Source organism: Silene latifolia, chromosome 7 (genome assembly GCF_048544455.1).
Source record: "Silene latifolia isolate original U9 population chromosome 7, ASM4854445v1, whole genome shotgun sequence".
NCBI lineage: Eukaryota > Viridiplantae > Streptophyta > Magnoliopsida > Caryophyllales > Caryophyllaceae > Silene > Silene latifolia.
The window spans coordinates 84,898,080-84,918,601 of NC_133532.1; the positions used below are offsets into that span (position 1 = coordinate 84,898,080).

The 20,522-nt window shown below is 38.5% G+C and overlaps 2 protein-coding genes and 1 non-coding gene across 3 annotated transcripts; 2 read left to right on the forward strand and 1 right to left on the reverse strand.

Annotated features, from left to right (window-relative positions):
- Positions 1-282: 282 nt before the first annotated feature.
- On the reverse strand, positions 283-389 carry LOC141593825 (small nucleolar RNA R71). Its single transcript, XR_012521886.1, has one exon. It is a non-coding gene; the product is annotated as a small nucleolar RNA R71 (small nucleolar RNA).
- Positions 390-8,281: 7,892 nt separating this feature from the next.
- On the forward strand, positions 8,282-16,656 carry LOC141590313 (uncharacterized). Its single transcript, XM_074410911.1, has 3 exons — positions 8,282-8,491; positions 8,558-8,772; positions 15,186-16,656. The coding sequence occupies exons 1-3, from the start codon at positions 8,282-8,284 to the stop codon at positions 16,654-16,656; spliced, it is 1,896 nt and encodes a 631-aa protein (XP_074267012.1).
- Positions 16,657-18,423: 1,767 nt separating this feature from the next.
- LOC141590314 (uncharacterized) lies at positions 18,424-19,602 on the forward strand. The gene is made up of 5 exons (XM_074410912.1): positions 18,424-18,805; positions 18,904-18,958; positions 19,033-19,251; positions 19,350-19,442; positions 19,525-19,602. Exons 1-5 carry the CDS (start codon positions 18,522-18,524, stop codon positions 19,600-19,602), a joined length of 729 nt encoding a protein of 242 aa, XP_074267013.1. The 5' UTR covers positions 18,424-18,521.
- The last annotated feature ends 920 nt before the right edge of the window (positions 19,603-20,522 follow it).

Here is a 20,522-nt window from a genome sequence, read left to right on the forward strand (position 1 = left end):
TTTGAGATGCACCCCGCCCAAGTGAGGTTGATTGAAAAAGACTTGTTCGGAGGGCATATTGAAGAGGATGCCCATGCTCACCTCCGGAAGTTTAAGAGGAAGGTTTCAATGATGAAAAAGAATGGGGTGTCCGAGGACACCTTGAGAATGATGTTATTTCCGTTTTCATTGACGGGCAAGGCGGACCGGTGGTTGAACATTCACCCCCCGGATACCTTCACGACATGAGATGCCTTGGCTAAAGCATTCATGGCCAAATATTACCCTTCATCAAAGACCGCAATGCTCCGTAATGAGATTCATACATTTCAACAAGAGGATGGGGAGTCTTTAGGTGAAGCTTGGGACCGATATCAAGACTTAATAGCAAGTTGTCCCCATCATGGAATCCCAGAATGGTACATCACTCAAACATTCTTTCAAACTTTGCTACCGAGGACTAAGGAGATGGTAAATGCCTCCGCGGGGGGAGGATTTGATCACTTGAATGGTGAAGAGGGCGCGACATTGATCAAGAAAATGGTGGACTCCGAGGCAAACTATGGCACAAGAGTGAATGTCTTGAGAAGAAGTACGCACCCTCCCGAATTCTTAGTAAATGTGGAGACTAATGCTAAGCTTGATATGCTCACCAAGAAGCTTGAAGAGTTGAGTAGGAAGAAGCAAGTGAACCAAGTGAGCCAAACTACCACACCTCATGGACCATCCATGGAAGAAGTGATGCAAAGATCAACTTGTGAGTCATGTGGAGGTATGGGTCACACTTATGAAGTATGTGCAAATAACCACCATAACAACTTTGATGGGAACAATGTGCAAGAGGTGAATGCTTTCCAAGCATTTAACAATTTCTCCAACCGTCCACCTAGGCCCTCATTCAACAACAACCAAGGATCCAACCAAAACTTTGCCAACCAATCTCAAGCATACCAAGATTATGGGTGTAACCAAGGGAACCAAGGTAATCAAAACTTTTACCAAGGAAACCAAGCCAACCAAGGGTTTGGTCAAGGATTCAATCACTGGAACAACAACAATTGGAACAATCAAGGCTACAACAATAATCAAAGGTACAACCAAGGGCAAAATCAAGGGTTTAATCAAGGGTACCAAGGGAACAACCAAAATTCCAACTTTAGAGATCAAGGATATGGCTTTCCTTTTCCAATTTCCAAGCAACCTTTCAACCAAGAGCCACCACCCCAAGCTAGTAATACCATGGGAGATGATAAATATGACAACTTAGTGAAGTTGATAGGGGATTTGGCAAGTAATACCCAACAACAAATCAAAAGTCTTGAAGCTAAAGTGGCTTCCCAAGCTCTCATGAGTGCTCAAAAACCACCGGGTGTGTTTCTAAGACAAGGGCAAAATCCAAGGGACCCTATGAAGGCAAAGAAAGTTAATGCTATCATGGTTGGAGTTGAAGAGGAAAAAGAAGAGTCATTTGGTTTGCCATGTCAAGAGGAGTTATCATACATTACTCCCTTTTCCATGGCTATGGAAACATTTCAAGAAGTTGACCATGAGCCCGAAAAAGGGAGCATAGAATATTATGTGCTTGAGCAAATAATGACAATTCATGGTACAAGCTTAGATGTTGAAGTCGACCCGGATAAGGGAGAGATGGTTATGAGTACACCAACCATTATGAGTGAAGAATTTGTGCTTGAAAAAATTGTGGGAGCACCAAATGTGATGGTAGAGGTTGAGGAGAACCCGGAAGAAGAAGAAGAGATGGTGATGATAGAAGAACACTCTTTGGCCAAGCAAGAAGGGGCCAATGATAATTCAAGGTATGATAAATTTATGGACTTGGTAAAGAAAATGGAAGCCTCCAATCCACCTTTGGTAGATATGCCTTGTTACTCCGAATTCCTTGAAGAAGTCATTTCTAGAAGAGTGGGCATTAGTAGCCATGAGCTTGATGCCTCAAGTGAGGAGTGCAATGTGGTCAAATCTAAAGAAATCCCCGTCAAACTTGATGATCCCGGGAGTTTCTCAATTCCTTGTACCGTTGGTGACCAAAAGGTGGATAGTGCTTTGTGTGACTTAGGGGCAAGTGTGAGTGTCATACCACTTGCCCTTGTGAAGAGGTTAAATATTTCAATCTTAACCCGCACTTCCATTACAATCAAGCTTGTCGATGGGACATTCAAGTCTCCGAAAGGGATTCTCAAGGATATCATGGTTCAAATTGGTAAGCTTTCAATTCCTACCGATTTTGTTGTGTTGGACATCCCTATGGGAAGACGCTCTCGTATCATTCTTGGTAGGCCATTTTTGGCCACGGGAGGAGCTACCATAGATGTCAAAGAGGGACGATTGTCATTCAAAGTCGGGAAGGAAAAAGTTGAATTCAAGCTACCACATGCTTCAAGGAAAACCGTGGTTCAAAACATGTTTGCCGTGGAAACTATAGAGCTCCATGAGAATGAAGATGAGAACATGGAACTCTTGATTGCTTTTGAGCCAAAAGTTGATGATGAGCCACCGGATAAGTTCCTTGAAGAAGAAGTGAATGCTAAAGATAAGTGTGGGGAAAAGGGCAAGACTTGGGAAACCGAGTTCAATTCTAGCACCAATGCCCCTCCAAAATCAAAACCGGGAATTGAAAAGAAGAAGCCAAAAAGATGGAGGAAGAGATCGAAAGGAAAGAGGGTATGTGACCCTAATATTGACAAAGAGACTAAGGAAAAGCTTGAAGAAGAAATGAACCGAAAATGGCAAGAAGTTCAAGATACCATGAGTAAGTTGCATGATATGATGAGGAAGAACAAGGGTTCGTGTGTTGTTGACTCTTGTGTTGAAGGTGGAAGGTTGGTGGGATCCCGGGATATTGATCCCGGTTGAATGAAGTCTTTGAATGAAGAGGTTTGGTGGAGTTACTTAAGAACCACCGCAATGTATATATTCTTCTCCTCTTTAATTAAGTTTTTTCCGCATTTTGCATTTAGTGACATGATTCGATAAGGAGCTAATCTAAATTAGCTCTCTTTACATTCATATAGTATAGGTTGCATCGTATTTCAATATTGCATATAGGTTAGATCATGCATTGCATTCTTATTTGAAAACCACTAAAAATTTGAAAAATCAAAAAATCAACAAAAACATGTATTTCATTTCCGAATTTCCTCCACACATTTATTTCCTTTGGAAATATGTAAATAAATAAGTGTAGGGAGGAAATTCCATCATTTTAAAAATACAAAAACATGTTATTTATTTTCAAAAATTCAAAAAAAATCCAAAAACATGTTCTTTAATTTCGAAAAATTCAAAAACCACCAAAAATATGTTGTTTATTTTTCCTATTCTCTCCCTATACTTTGTTCCATTGAGGACAATGAAAATTTCAAGTGTGGGGAGGGAAATATCCAATTTGTGAATATTGTCTATATTTGTTCATATCATTATATACTTGTAAATTTAAGAAAAAAACAAGAAAATGCCTAAAAATCGAAAAAAATTCAAAAATTCCAAAAATATTGCATTGTATATATATGTTTGGCTAACCTTTGGCATATGCATTGACCATTTGAGGCAAAAAGGAGCTAGACGTCGCTTGGTAAACTCGTTCTAATCTCTTACTCTTTTACCGTTCTTTCTTTATATATATCTTGCATATTTGAAGGAGAATGGGATTTTGTGCCTTGGATGTTCCCTTGGGGAACTTGTGGATTGTTGGTGTTGATGTGTTGCTAGGATTAGTCAAAATTGTTGCATGTTTACCTTATGTTCATTTCAATTTCTTGCATGCATTTGTTTCACATGTATATATGTGTTGTGTTTCCTTCTCATTGCATTGAGTTTGTATATAAATTTTTGAACAAAATTTGGTCTAGGAAGGGAGCATGATACCCTCTATGATGATATTGTCTAGACCGTGTCTTTCTCCTCTTAGTGGCTTGCACCTTGTGACTTCCTTGTTAGGGTGTTTGCTTGCAAATACCCGGGAAATGAGGCTAGACCGGAAAGTTTTGACCACCATGTGAGACCAAGACCGTAGACTAGGCCTAGATTTCGACATAGCTACTTTCATGTGAGGTTTAGAGCCTCCTTGGGACCGGTACATCCATACCCGGTCTGCCTTAGGTGTGAGTAGGCTCTTTGCGTGGCATGTTACATCACGACGCACAAGCATGGCGTCCTTTCCTTTTTAGACCATGAGATGTTCATTTATGTGCATATTTTGAAACAATTAGTTGCATTTCACTTTTGAGCCTTACATTGCCAAATAAGCCTATTTTTCGACCCTTTAGACAAGATCCTATTTTGCTAACCCCTTTTGAGCTTGAACCTCTCTTTTGGCACCTACAAAACTAGCTACATACCATAAACAACCTTCCCTTATCAAGAAAGTTGCTTACATGTTGTTGGTTGTATGAAGAAGGGTGTTTTGAGTCCTAGTTGATGATTTGAGTCGGAATAATTGCCTTCATTTGGTTGGTTTGAATAAAGAGGTTTTGAAAAAGAAAAGAAAAGAAAATAGAAAAGGAGAAAAATGTAAGGAAAAAGAAAAAAATTTGCACTTATACTTTGTTTGATGAGAAAAAGCCAAGCAACACTCCTTTCATCAATGGAGTAGAAAAAGGCGTTGCAAGAATAAAAGGGCATTTGATGTTTTTCCTAAGTGAGTCGGGTTTACACAATTTTTGCTTGATTTTGGCAAGCCAATTTCTTGTTAGGGTGTAGACATTACTCATTGGTTGCAATAAGGTGATAATTTTCGTGTTTTTCCAAAGTGAGTCGGGTTTGCACAATGTTTGCATAAATTCGGGGAACCAATTTTTGTTAGGGTGTAGACGTTACTCATTTGTTGCAATAAAGTGGAAGAAATGGAATTTTGGTAACTTCTTGATGTGTACCTCCACATTTTTCCAAAATGGTGCTTGCACCAATCCCGTATCTTCCCGTCACCTAGCCCCGTTACAACCCTTGTTTCTCTTATGCATATTTTCCTTTTTTTTGCATCTCATTAATGGTCTTGTAGGAGAGGATTCCATGTTAGATTGCGGGCATGTCTCACGAGTCGAGTAGTTGAGTGATTTTGGTTACTTTTTGGCACAAAAATCACCCGTTCTAAAAAGAAAATGAGAGACTAGTGAAAACCGTGAGGAAGTCGGTGGTCTAGGTCCCCTTAGTCATGGGTCAATTTAGTCGAATCTTGTGTGTGTCATGTAAATCTCGAAGGTTAGGCTTTGCTTCCCCCTTTCCCGCCTTTGAATCTGTTTCCTAGGCATTTGGTTGTCATATTGAGGTTGCTTGAGCCACCACTAGGGCATTGACACCCCGCCAAGACTATGAGACGGTATCTCCCGACCAAAACCTTTAATTGTTCAAAGCAAAACGGCCGCTTAGATGTGGAAAGTGGTTTGACTTTTTGTGATGCATCCTATATCTTGATTCGTGCTTAAATGTTAGATGTGTCAAAATTTTCTGCAAGCCCCCACTTGCCTTGCATCGGAATGCATACCTCATTGTGTTTCGGTGTGAGTTGAAGGGACGGAGAAGGCCCGTTAATTGCCTTTCATCGGATATTATTAGTTTAGCTAGCTTTCTTATATTACGGGTCTTAGTTTAATTTAATGAGCTTACTCGAGGACGAGTAAGGTTTAAGTGTGGGGAGATTTGATGAGTAGTATTTTGGTAGTTTTTACCCCGCATTTATACCTTATTCCGACCCGATTTTGAATGCTTAAACGGTTAAAAAGCTCATTTATTAACTAGTTTATAATAATTAGATGTCTTTGTCATATTTAGTATTTAATTGTATTTTTATTGAAATATTCACATAGCTCATTTATTTACGTATTTATAATAATTAGTCCTCGTGGTTATATTTAATAATTAATCGGTTTTATATATTATTATTATTATTATCATATTTATATTTATATAATTTGTAGGTGAGGCGGAATAATAAAGAGGAGAAAGCAAGGCGGAATAATGAGAGTGAAATTGAAGAGCAAAGCAAGTTGAGACGGGTTTTTATTATACGGAGTAATAAAAAGTGGAAGTCAAGCAAGACCCCAAGTCAAACATTTGACTCTACAAAAGTCAAGTACATCCCCTGTTACTTCATCTTCATCAACTCATAACCATGTCATTCACCTGCATCCTCAACAGCAGCAGCAGCTCGAAACAAGGCACCATAACCATTCACCATTCAGTTCAACCCGAAAACCCGTCATCAACAACAGTTCCTTCTCACCATCATCTTCAAACCGTAACACCTTCCCCTGCTTCAGTTCACACATCCACGCCTTCATTCACCATCACCATTCATACTAGCTTCAATCACGAATCACGACAAACTAACTCGTGCAGCTCATCTCCATCCTCCATTAATCCACCATCAACAACCGTCCCCTGAATTTCAAACAACCCAGCAACCATCTCTTCATAACTCGCCAATTCACCATATCATCCATTTACCATCATTCGTCATCACCACACATCAAACCAACCCGCCATTACTCCATCACCATTAAACCAATGTCAACCCGTGCCTCACCTGCTCTCTTCAATGACCGGAAACTCCACCGCCATTTCACCTGCTCCGTCAACAAAACCCGACATCAACCTCGCATTACCTTCTCCATACACACACTACAAGAAAAAGTGGTTTGGGCGACAAAATGGTTCAATATGGGCAACAAATATTAAACTTGTTGCACAACGATATTAGCATAGGCAACGACCTTAATTTCGTCATTAAAAGTTACCCTTTGTGCAACGATACAAATATTTGTTGCCCTATTATCAACTTTCGGCGACGACATTAGTTTTTGTCGCCATTAAAATTCTTATAGGCTGCAATTTACACTAAATTGTCGCCTTTACTCGGAAAAAAAAAGGCGCAAAAATTTCCCCCCAAAATAATTCCCACCCAAATAATTTACACTACACCCAAATAAGCCCCTTATTTTTCCCTGTATAATTCCCACCTAAATAATTTACCCCAATTTCAAAACCCTAATTTCTCTTCTCTAGAATCTACCATTCGTTTTATCGCTTTCTTCATCAGATCACCGTAATCTCTCCTTCCTTATCTTACTTTCGCAGGTTTGTTTTTTATTAAATCATTGTTGTCAGTTGAATTATTGGTAGTAGTGTCTAAGGGAATTTTTTGTATCTTTGTCGTTGTTGTTGTCGTCGTCACCATCGATTGTCGTATCTCGGAGCTCCATTTGAGCAACTTAACAGTTCCCTGAATTTGATAAGGGATTCATTATACAATAATTGGTTCAAATAAGCATAAGATTTAAGAATGGAAAAATGAAATACTTGAAATAAATAAATAAGTGTGTATGTATGTGTATGAGACGATTGTTTAGTGGTTATCCTGATAAACAAAAGGAAAAAATATAGTAGTAAGTGTTCAATGGAAAAAATAAAGTAATGGTCCATTATATAAGTGTATGTGTATGTCGAGAGCTGTGTTGTTAATTAATCTAAAATTTGTTGTTGTAATTGTCAATCTTGTTGTGTAGTTTGACTTAATGTTTCATATAGAGGTAATTTATTAGTCACAATTTGTAATTTAATACTACCATTTTGTCGGCCTCGAAAAAATTTCACAATTTTATATTTAGAATGGCATGATTTGAGTCGCCACTTTCAGCGATTAATTCTATTAAACAAGTAGAAGTAAAGAGAATTTCCAATGGAGTTGGAAACTCAGTAGATTGTTTTTTTATTGTTAAAGTTAATTCTTGATGTACTAACTACTAAGCTAATATTGTTGTTGACTACAGAGTTTTTTACTAGTTTCACTTGTATTTCTGTGCTTTTGGCTTTCCGTTTCATTATACAACTCACTGGTTACCAATTTTTTTATTGTGGTTAGTCCCCAAAAATGGACCCTTTATCCTAGCTTTTTTTGGTCAGTAAGCTTTCTCCTTTTCTAATTAGTCTCAATTCAATATTTTTTACTAACTTGCTTTCTGTTTTCGGGTCAAGAATGAATAGAAATCGGAGTTGGATGAATCATAATGGGGTAAAGGATAGGCGAAAACCGGAGTATAAGGCTGGTGTCGACCAATTCCTAGAATTTGCTTTTAAGGATAACAGTGTCGAAACAATGTCGAAATGTCCATGTTTGAACTGTAGATTGTGTTTTGCCCATAATCGAAAGACCATGCAATGTCACTTACTAGTTTATGGCATCGATCCTAGTTATAACCCGTGGGTTAGCCACGGAGAAAGTGAGGAGTTAAATTATAGTAGTGAAGATGAAAATCAAGGGGAGATTTGAAGTAGTGAGGATGATGAAATGCCATTTGATGACATGGCTCCATTGGTATTTGATGCAACAAATCATTGGAACTATACCAATCCTACTGTTGATGGAGAAGAGGAAACCATTGGGGTTGGGTCCTCTATACCTGATGGCGATGCTTCTAAGGTGTTCGATAAGTTAGTTGAAGATATGGAGGCTATGTTGTATACTGGTTGTGAGACTTATAAGAGATTGGAGTTCATTGTTTCATTATTACATATCAAAGTTTCAAATAAGTGATCTGATAGTTCTTTTTCAATGTTATTAAAGGTGTTACATAGGGCTTTCAATTATGATAAAAATTTCCCAGAAAGTGCCTATGAAGCAAAAAAGTATACAAAAGCACTTGGGTTAGACTATGTTAAGATTGATGCATGTATCAACCATTGCATTTTGTTTCGAAAAGAATTTGCAAATGAAGAAAAATGTCCTAAATGTTTAGCCTCTAGATGGAAGGAGAAAGTTGTGCAAGGTTGTGATGAATGGTCAGATGATGACAACATCCGAAAAATAACTCGTATACTGATACTGTCGTTTCGTACCAAAAATAAATACCTAAGTACAACTAACAGAAGTCAGCGGTAAGTAGGGTCGATCTCCACAGGGAGGCGGTGTACTATCTATTTGTCTATTTATCTGTCTAATGTCACGATGGGGGTTGAATTGATTGTGTTAACTAAACTAGAGATTTAAGCAAGGGAAATAAAAAGAAGAAATTAACAGAAGAAAAGGGAGTATGCTAGGAGTCGGTCCACCGTGGCAGCTATCAGATCTTATACTATCAGGAATATTAAGACGATTAGACTATTGATAAGAAGAGCTATGGTCGTCACCTTTCGGTCCTTAAACCGCCCTAGAGTGTAAACAGCTTAACTTTCGCCCTCACTGCAATACCCTATTGTAATTAAGCAAGCCTTCCCTTCCAATCTTTCGATCTAGGTCGGGGTTAACTAAAATTATTGGTCTCCTGCATGCATTCATTCGACTGATAACAATTAAATTGCCTAATACAATTCTTATCGCAGGGCTAATCTATTTAATACAATTAAAGCATCGCTACCACGGCTTCCCTAATCCTAGCATACCAGGGGGATTTAGCTAGACATAGAATAAATAAGTACAATAAATAAATAGGGAGAGGGAATAATAAACATTAAAATAAAAAGAGAGAAAAGAGAGAAGAAATTACAGAAATTAAGGATCCTGAAATAAGAACAGAGTAACAGTAATCAGCAATGTAGCAAAAGTGTCAGAGAAGTGTTAGAGAGCCGAGAGAGTTTTTAAAATGACTCCTAAAGCTTCCTATTTATAAGAAAATAGGAATTGCTAAACCTAATGACGGAATTAGAGCTAAAAAGCCCAACCCGTAGCAAAGTCCACTCGATCGAGTGGATTAAAACCACTCGATCGAGCAAACCCAGCAAGAAACTGCTCGATCGACCTAGCATAGTGCTCGATCGAGTAAGTGCATAAAAAGAACTGGTCGATCGACTACATAGTCTACTCGATCGACTGATTATTGACTCCTAAACCACTCGATCGAGTAGAAAACTACTCGATCAGGTGGATCTTGACTTCAGCAGCTCATAATTCTCGTTAGTTGACTTTGACTTGTCCTTTTAGCTCCCGAAACACCTTCACGCATCCCAAGACAGCAATATTTCCCGCTCCAAATCATCTCTTCCTCCAAATGCATGCAAAACGGACGGTAAATGACTTGATTCCGCTACTTTCGGGTTCATTCCTGCAAATAAGACAAAATAACCCAAAGTAGCATATTCGGGGCATTTCGTAGCGTAAAACCACGATAAAAGCATAGAAATACGTGCATAAAATAGGCTAAAAAGACTACATAAAATGCACGAATCAAATCTCCCCAAACCAAACCTTTACTCGTCCCCGAGTAAACTAAATTGCAACTAAAGGAACGGAAAAAGATAACTCAGAGCTAGCTACAAATGCCCACTTAAGCCAATTTAATGCAAACAAACTAACACTTATAGCAAACAGTCAAATGCAAACGAGTTATAAGATGTTTGTAAATAAAGCTGAACCGTCGACCTTGCAAGACCTTAGACAATGGACTCTCACGGGTCACTCTTCTCTCATGAAGCAAAGGGCGAACATATATATGTAAGAGAGAAGGAAAAAATAGTCGCTCACCTAGACTACGACCCACATAAACATGCATGCAACTAATATGATAGACAATTCTAACTACCGTACACACATTCCAACCGAACAAGGTCCCACACACAGGAGGGCTTACAAAGATATGGTAAAGTGAGGCAATGGGTAAGAAAAGGCAAAACATTTATGGGAATGTGGAGGTATAGGTGATCAAGCTAGTACCTAAACAGAACCATATGAGACATATCCCTTTCCGACTCAATTATGAAATAAACACATGCCCTTACTTGGCATAAAATCTCACCAAACCAAACTGAAAATACTCCTCAAATGATATAAGATAGAATATAGGAGTGAAACCGACTAACGAACAAACATTTTTTTTCCTTTTTCTCTTTCTATTTTTTTTTCTTTCTTTCTTTTTCTCGGTTTCTCTTTCTTCTTCTTCGAATTTTTTCTTTTTTTTTCATTTTTCATTTTCTTTTTTCCGATTCTTTTTTTTTCTTTTTTTTCATCACGTTTTTTTTTTTTTTTTTTTTATCATCCTCCCTTTCTTCATAGATTACCAACTCCGATTCAATAGAATATGCGCCAACATTTGATATAATGAAATATATACCGCAAAGCAACAATCTAAACTAGCTTGACAAGGCAGGCTAAATTTGGATGTAGCTAAAGGGTCAACTGGCAAATTTGGCTAATGTGGAGTTTATGGGTAAAATGAAAGAAAGGGAATTTGTAAGCACCTCCCTGCATGTGACACCAACCACTAACCTGAATGTATGAAGGCAAAAAGCAATTGAATTTCATATACGTGCAAATTAATGAACATGTTATGCAAGGAGTAACTACTCACAATCCTACATGAAACTGGTCATAAATGTCACCAGTTTATAAGGCTCTAATTCCTTAGAAATTATAAGTAGGTTGACAAAATTTCAGGTCAAGTCTATATGTTCAGCTAATTTAAACATTAACTCGTAGATTATGCAAAAGACAAAGCTAAAAGATAACAGTTTAATGCAAGGCTTAAGCAAAAAGACAATCGCAGTGCAATATCATCATGGAAATCTACCGTTCCGACTCAACCTATATGCTAAATTAAACGTGAAATTTTTTTGAATTTTCAACAATTTTCTGATTTTTTATGGAATTTTTTGAATTTTTATGAAATAAATAACAATGCAACAGAAAATTAAATGTGATAACTGAAATGCAAATAAAAACAATATGCAGACACAGATATGGATGCATAACCTCCCCAAACCAAACTGTACAATGCCCTCATTGTACCAAAACATGGAAAGGAAATGCAAACTAAAGGAGAAGGAGAGTAAAAGCGGAAAAACTCACAAAATGCGCGAATAAGGGGACCTCCCCAAACCGACCATGAAATGGGAGGTCGCTAAGGCCCGGAAAACCGTCTCAGTAAGCTAATTAAAGTCAAATACACTCGATATCCGTCCAACAGTGGTCGATCGAGTAACATGGCCATCTAAACTGCTCGATCGACTGGAATCTGGGTCGATCGAGTGGTTTCTCATTCTGCAGGTGATCGATCGAGTAACATCTTCACTCGATCGAGTGGATTCATCGGCAAAGGTGCTCGATCGAGTAGAAAAACTACTCGATCGAGTGGATCTCAGCGTGTACCTGCAAAACACAATGGAAAACAGCCCGTAAACTAACTAGACAAGCAAACTGATAAAGTCTATGGTATAAAAACCATTATTACAACTGAAAGTAAATAAAGATGCAAAATAAAATTGCCGGGTTGCCTCCCGGGTAGCGCTAGCTTCAGTCAGGTCCCAGCTCGACCTTCTTTTCTTCGAGGCTCTATAATTAATCACGATCAAAACAGCTCAAAGCGCGCAGCAACCTGTCAAATAGCTGCGCATGTGCTACACAAAAGCATAAGTAGCACAAAAGTGGAATACAGAAATAGGAAATAAAATTAAACAACCGTTTAAGTCTGACAAATTTCCTATGGGCGCTCCTAAATTTATCCACAAAATAAAGGTGCGCGGAGCAATCGTCAATATATGGGGTCCCGATTCGATTAACGCTTTGAAATGATGAGGACGGTGAAAAATCTTTAAATTAATCGACCACATGAGAGGAGGTATAACTTTAAAAGGAATAGCGCGAGTCAAACGAGGCAAAATACTATTAGAACAAACAATAATAAAATTATCGTTTACTACCTCAGATCGGTCGCTCTCAATGACGGAATCATAGGTAAAAGAGTTTATTACCTCTTCCGTGCTAGGAGCAATTACCGTCTCAACTGCTTCTTCATCAACCTCCTCGGTGGAATCTGCCCCGTAGATCGCAGCTTCAAGTGTATCCGACTCGGCTGTGAATAGGGGAGGTTCACCGTAATCATCGTCAGACTCGTCATCCAAATCAAACCAAAATGACGAACCAAAGCTCCCAATGGCCATTTCACTCGATCGAGCAGAATAGTCACTCGATCGACCAACTTCCTCCTGAATCCCACTCGATCGAGCAGTGGTATCACTCGATCGAGCAAGTTCTTCTGGAAAATCACTCGATCGACTAGTATAAGTCACTCGATCGAGTGATTCCTCCTGTACAGCGCTGAAATCCTCGTGTGGGGCAATGAAATGTGATAGAAACTCGTCGTCCGAGTCATAAAAGTCATCCTCAGCATTGGGCAACACGGTTTTTTCATGGGAAAAACCGTTCTCAGCAAGGTATACCTCTTCTGGTTGCCAATTATCCGACTCAGCTGTTAACTGAGCAATTTTTGACTCCAGCTCAATGATTTGAGCGTCCGCACGTCTATCACTCTCTTGCCTCACTCGATCATAATTCTGTATTTGAGATGCAAGTATCTCCATTAAAGACCTCAGTTCTGCAACCTCTTCTTCTTGTATCTCACCGCTAACCGAGCAATGTCGCTTTCGAGCTTTTCAAGTCGCGAAGAAGTGCGTCTATCATGATCTTGCCTCTCTCGGTCACGATCTTGCAATTGAGATGCAAGTGTCTGCAGCAAGGATTTCAGCTCCGCAATCTCTTCTTCTTGTATATCGAGAGGATCTTGTTGCGGTGGCCATTGATAGGGTGGATGTGGCGGCACAACTACGACATCATTGTGCTCAGCAGAACCACATCTCCCAGTAGCGGATCACCCACTGCTCCATATAATGGGACATCGGTGATGGGTCAAAGGTACTCAAGCCTTCCCTTTGACGGTCTTTCACCTAGAACTGTCTAGGTAGTACCTGTAAGGCCTATCAAAACAGCACTAAACAAAAGATTAGAACGGCCTCAAGGGAAAAATCCCCTGAGGCTAAAACAGATAAAATTAAACAAATAAATAAATAGATTGCCTCCCCGGCAACGGCGCCAAAATTTGATACTGTCGTTTCGTACCAAAAATAAATACCTAAGTACAACTAACAGAAGTCAGCGGTAAGTAGGGTCGATCTCCACAGGGAGGCGGTGTACTATCTATTTGTCTATTTATCTGTCTAATGTCACGATGGGGGTTGAATTGATTGTGTTAACTAAACTAGAGATTTAAGCAAGGGAAATAAAAAGAAGAAATTAACAGAAGAAAAGGGAGTATGCTAGGAGTCGGTCCACCGTGGCAGCTATCAGATCTTATACTATCAGGAATATTAACACGATTAGACTATTGATAAGAAGAGCTATGGTCGTCACCTTTCGGTCCTTAAACCGCCCTAGAGTGTAAACAGCTTAACTTTCGCCCTCACTGCAATACCCTATTGTAATTAAGCAAGCCTTCCCTTCCAATCTTTCGATCTAGGTCGGGGTTAACTAAAATTATTGGTCTCCTGCATGCATTCATTCGACTGATAACAATTAAATTGTCTAATACAATTCTTATCGCAGGGCTAATCTATTTAATACAATTAAAGCATCGCTACCACGGCTTCCCTAATCCTAGCATACCAGGGGGATTTAGCTAGACATAGAATAAATAAGTACAATAAATAAATAGGGAGAGGGAATAATAAACATTAAAATAAAAAGAGAGAAAAGAGAGAAGAAATTACTGAAATTAAGGATCCGGAAATAAGAACAGAGTAACAGTAATCAGCAATGTAGCAAAAGTGTCAGAGAAGTGTTAGAGAGCCGAGAGAGTTTTTAAAATGACTCCTAAAGCTTCCTATTTATAAGAAAATAGAAATTGCTAAACCTAATGACGGAATTAGAGCTAAAAAGCCCAACCCGTAGCAAAGTCCACTCGATCGAGTGGATTAAAACCACTCGATCGAGCAAACCCAGCAAGAAACTGCTCGATCGACCTAGCATAGTGCTCGATCGAGTAAGTGCATAAAAAGAACTGGTCGATCGACTACATAGTCTACTCGATCGACTGATTATTGACTCCTAAACCACTCGATCGAGTAGAAAACTACTCGATCAGGTGGATCTTGACTTCAGCAGCTCATAATTCTCGTTAGTTGACTTTGACTTGTCCTTTTAGCTCCCGAAACACCTTCACGCATCCCAAGACAGCAATATTTCCCGCTCCAAATCATCTCTTCCTCCAAATGCATGCAAAACGGACGGTAAATGACTTGATTCCGCTACTTTCGGGTTCATTCCTGCAAATAAGACAAAATAACCCAAAGTAGCATATTCGGGGCATTTCGTAGCGTAAAACCACGATAAAAGCATAGAAATACGTGCATAAAATAGGCTAAAAAGACTACATAAAATGCACGTATCATATACCTCAATTGGTTTTACGCCATTTTCCTCTGATTCCAAGGTTGCAAAGGATGTTCATCTCTTCAAAGTTAGCTGCTTATATGCGGTGGCATAAAAATAGAGGCGGTAATGCTGACGATGATGGTGATGAGGTAATGAGACACCCATCCGATTCAGAAGCATGGAAAGATTTTGATAAGCAATTCCCAGATTTCGCTCTTGATGCACGTAATGTTCGTTTAGGTTTAGCAACTGATGGATTTAATCCTGGAGGAATGAGTTGCAGATATAGTATATGGCCAGTAATGCTTGTGCCATATAACTTACCTCCTTGGATGTGCATGAAAAGTGACAACATTATGCTATCTTTGTTAATTCCGGGTCCTAAAGCTCCGGGAAATGATATCGATGTTTTTTTGCAACCTCTAATAGACGAACTTAAGGAATTGTGGGATAATGGTGTACAAACTTGCGATGCACATACCAAAACGACTTTTAGTATGCGAGCAGTGTTGTTGTGGACAATCAATGACTTTCCAGCTTATGCTAATTTGTCTGGTTGGAGCACAAAAAGAACCCTTGCATGCCCGTGTTGTCACAAGGACACAGAATCTAAAAGGCTGCTCCATGGTCGCAAATGGTGCTATGTTGGTTATCGGAAGTTTTTAGAAGTTGATCACAAATGGAGGCTTAACAGAAGCTGCTCTTTTGGTAGGAAAGTTGAAAGAGGTCCCCCTCCCACTCCCCTTACGGGCCATGATGTTTTAGAACAGTTAAGTGGATACTCAAATGTGGAGTTTGGAAAGAACAACAAAAAAAAGCGTGCGAAAGGGGAACGGTATATAGTGCATCAATGGAAGAAAATAAGTATTTTTTTCCAATTGCCTTACTGGAAACATCTTTTACTTCGGCACAATATAGATGTAATGCATGTAGAAAAAAATGTATGTGAAAGTATATTAGGCACCCTACTTGATTTGCCTGGAAAGAATAAGGATTCCTTAAAGGCTCGTCTTGATTTAGTAGGCATGAAGATGCATGATCAGCTACAACCGAAGAAAGTAGAAGAAAATAAATATGAAATCCCTCCAGCCCCTTACAACTTACCATTAACTGAAAGGAGGAAAATAGTGACCTTTTTGTCAAAATTAGCTTTCCCGGATGCGTATTCATCAAATATTTCACGGTGCTCCTCCATAGAAGATGGGAAGATTTTTGGTATGAAATCACATGATTTTCATGTTTTTATACAAGATTTGCTTACTCCAGCCTTACAAGGTGTCTTAGATGAAGAACTCTTAGAACCCTTAAGGGAGTTCGGGTTGTTTTTCAAGCAATTGACAGCTAAGACATTAAAGGTGAGCGAGTTAAATCAAATGGAAAAAAATATTGCCGTCACTTTGTGCAAGTTGGAGCGTCTTTTCGTTCCAGCATTTTTTGATGTGATGATACATCTTCCCATACACTTGGCCGCAGAAGCAAAATTAGGAGGGCCTGTTCATTATCGGTGGATGTATCGCTTTGAAAGGTAAAATTATGTACAAGTTGATTGAGTATAGTTATTTGATTAAGAATTATTATGTAGTATTATTACATATTGAACTATTATTACTTTTTCTTATTAGGGCAATGCGGACATATAAATCATATGTACGTAATAAAGCTTATCCAGAGGGATCCATTGCAAATGGTTATATTGAGTATGAGTGTTTGACTTTTTGCTCGAGATATATGTCGAAAATTGCGACTCAATTTAACCAACTAGATCGAAATGAAGACGTTGAGAATCTACAGCCCCATAGCTTGTCTGTATTCGCAAGATCAGGAAAGCCACTGGGGAGGACAAATGTAAAGAAATTGACTATAGATGAATGGAGGGAAGCTCAACTTTATGTTTTGAGAAATTGTGATGAAGCACAACCGTTCATCAAGTAAGTAATAGTGTATTTCTATATAGACTAGATATATGTATCTAGATATATATTAATGATACTTAATAGGTCCTCATTTTTTACTTGTAGTGAGTATGAAAATGATATTAGCTCTCAAAGCATTGAGTTTTGCAAGTGGTTTGAAAATAAGGTGAGTGTGCATATCCTTCTTGCTCTGCCTTCTCCTAACAGATTTACAATAGTCAGTTTTAATTTATTCATTATGGTTTCTCTGTTTGCAAAAGGTAACGAAGCTTGGCAAAGAAGGGGATGAAAGGGTTAATGAAGAGTTAACATGTTTAGCACACGGGCCAATGAAAACTGTTGTAACATATGAAGGATATGTCATTAATGGGTTTAGATTTCACACTAAGAAACGTCAAAGAAGTCGAAAAACCCAAAATAGTGGCGTCATTGTCAAAGGGGATGTGAAAAGTGGAGAAAAATATTTCTATGGGATATTGGACGAGGTCATTATATTAGAATATGGGGCCTTGAAAAATCGTACAAGCCCTAGGATTGTGTTGTTTAAATGTAGGTGGTTTGATGTATATGATGAGGGAAGGGGAATTAAAAAGGATAAGTTTGGAGCCGTACTTATCAATGTTACCCGTAGGCTGAAAACCAGTGAGTCTTTCGTCTTAGCCTCTCAAATTGAGCAGGTTTTCTATGTGGCTGTTCACAATCAGCCGCAATGGAGATTTGTTATAAAGGCGAATCCTCGTAACTACTTTGATTTTCCTAATGATGAAGATATTGAGGTTAATGAGTCTTTATGGGATCATGTAGAGTTAGAGACTTTGAACCTTGGAGATGATCATATAAGTGAGTTAGTTGATGGTGATATTTCTTTAGTTAGAAATGATGTTGAAGCAAATCTGGTGGATGCCGAGGTTATAATAACAGATGGTTTTATCGCTGAGGATGATGAAGAGGATGGAGATGAAGATGGGGAAGACGAAGATGAGGAGTTTTCAGATACGAATTCTAGCTTACCTGAGCTTGACGAAAATCTGGAAGATGTTGACTACAAAAGTGACAGTTCTTCAGAATCAATTAATTAGTGAAAGGGAAGAGCAGTCACAATGGTTTTTCATCATGTTACCTGTTAAGGCCCTCTGAGACCCTAGATTGACTTGTCAATCTGACATATTATACAAGGATTGCGTTAGTTTTTGTTTTAGAAGGAAAAATGAAATGTCATTACTGATTTTGGCTAGACTGATCAGAGCCATCATATTCCTTTTATTTTTCTTGCTAGTTAAAATCTATATTGTTGATTTTTTTTGTTTTTTTATCATTATTGTGGCCGAACTGATCAAGCCATTATATTATGATTTTCATTGTTTTATTAATTTTCGGAATTAATGTGTGCATTGTAGCTGACAAGCTGTGTTAATATTTTGTGATATTGTATCTTATATTTGTTGTGATGTCCTATATGTGCTTCGTGCAGCCAAAACAAAATGTCATCAGAGGAGCACATTCAACAAGCAAGTGAGCTTCCGAAGTTGACATATCGTGAGAAACGAAGGCTTGATCAAGCAGAGCTTCGAAGTCTATTTCCTAACCGCAAAAGGCGTGGCCCAACAAGAGGTTTAAAATATGCTTCAAAAAGGGCAAGAAATCCTGAAGAGAAGATTACGGTGACATTCATGGATTCTGTCCGGCGTGTTGTTGGCGATAAGGCGGCTGAATTCATATCGGATTGCAGCAATTGGGTTGAGGAGTTTTGTCCCTTAAATACGGTGTATGTTCATCTAATTTAATTATTTAGTGTCTAGTTTCATATAATGTATTATACATATGAATCCATTTGTTTTCATGAATTTACTTTTTTAATGGTAGGAATTGGGCTCAAATGAATCCGGACAAAAAAAAATTACTGTACTCCAAAATCTTTGTAAGTAACTACAATTATGACAGGTTCATATTCATTTTCCATGCTTTTTTATGATGCTTTTTGAGTATTTGCAGGGAAAGTACAACTTACCTGAAACAGTTGATGACAAGCCTGTGGTTGACTCTTTGAGCTTTCAATGCTCAACGTTATATAGACATTGGCGATTTCGGCTCAAGGAACGGTACTTCAGAGGCAAAACATTAGCACAAGCGAAGGATAGCAGGCCGTTGACAGTGGACAAAGAAGAATGGGACTGGTTGGTTTTCGAGTATTGGGGTAGTGATAAGCAAAAGGTAATGGTATATGTTTTTGTTAGTAAACTGAGGAGTGAACTTTTAACATTTTTTTGAAATGTATTTAGATCGAGTTTTAACTTATCTATGAATTACAGGAAAGAAGCAAGACTAACACTACTAATAAACTGAAGCAATCTGACATACCAGCTAATGGTTCAAGGTCTACGGCTAGAATTTTCTATGACATGGTATGTATCCGATTTTTTTTTCTAGTACAATTCTGGGGTTTTGTTATTGTACGATTAAGTTAAAGATGTATTGCGCATCTAGCCCAAATCAGTCCATAACTCAATTGTACCACCACGCACCACCAGTTCAATCACCATGGCAGCCACCATTCACCAATAAATTCCCATCAACAATTCATACCTCCATCATTTTCGACCTCCATCCTTCAATCATTATCACCCATCTCACCGCAACCACCACCACTACCACAAATGCCCCCATTACCACCATCAATTTCGCCATCTTTGACTCGGAATCGAAACTGAGCTTTTTTATGAAGTTTTGCTCTCTATGCCGGTACCCCGGCAGTCGACACCCCCCACCGGTAGGCACAACATCAAATTTTCCTCCTTTTGTTGAAGATCTCGCTACCGGTCATGACCCCGGCAGCCGGCCTACCGGCATACGACTCACAATCAACAAATCTCGCATCAATCTTGCTGCTCTCTACCGGCGGCCCTTCTGCCGGCTCACCGGTACGCACCAAATTGCTCCCCTTTATTGATTGTTCTCGCTACCGGTGCCCTGGCCGGCGGCCCGCTTGCCGGCAGGAGGCCATCTGCTCGTTTTGTCCTTCAATTCAATTGTGTCAATGTTGGTTTTGTTTTGGTCTATTATTTTGGTTTTGTATTATTAGGTTTATTTCTAGTAGTATTATTATAATTATTATTATTATTATTATTGGTGATACTCTTATTAGACTAGTATATAAGGAACACTACACACACATTAGAATGGACACTACCAATTTACCTTAGAAATGAGATTAGAAAATTAGATTAGTTCATTCTCCTCTCAAATATTGTAGAACCCTAATATTTCCTCTCTCATTTTCATTCAATAAAAAGTAATCTTTCCTTAATTATTAGTTTAATTATTCTCTAGTTTATGCTAGTTCTTCATTTTCTTATTAGTATACAATTAGTCATTTGGGTTGTATTTCGGAAACAAGAAGAAATTCATTCTTCCATTATTGTCCAAGCTTGTTCATTTCCTCTTTGTTGGTACAATTCTCATCTTTTGTTTACATTTACTTCAAT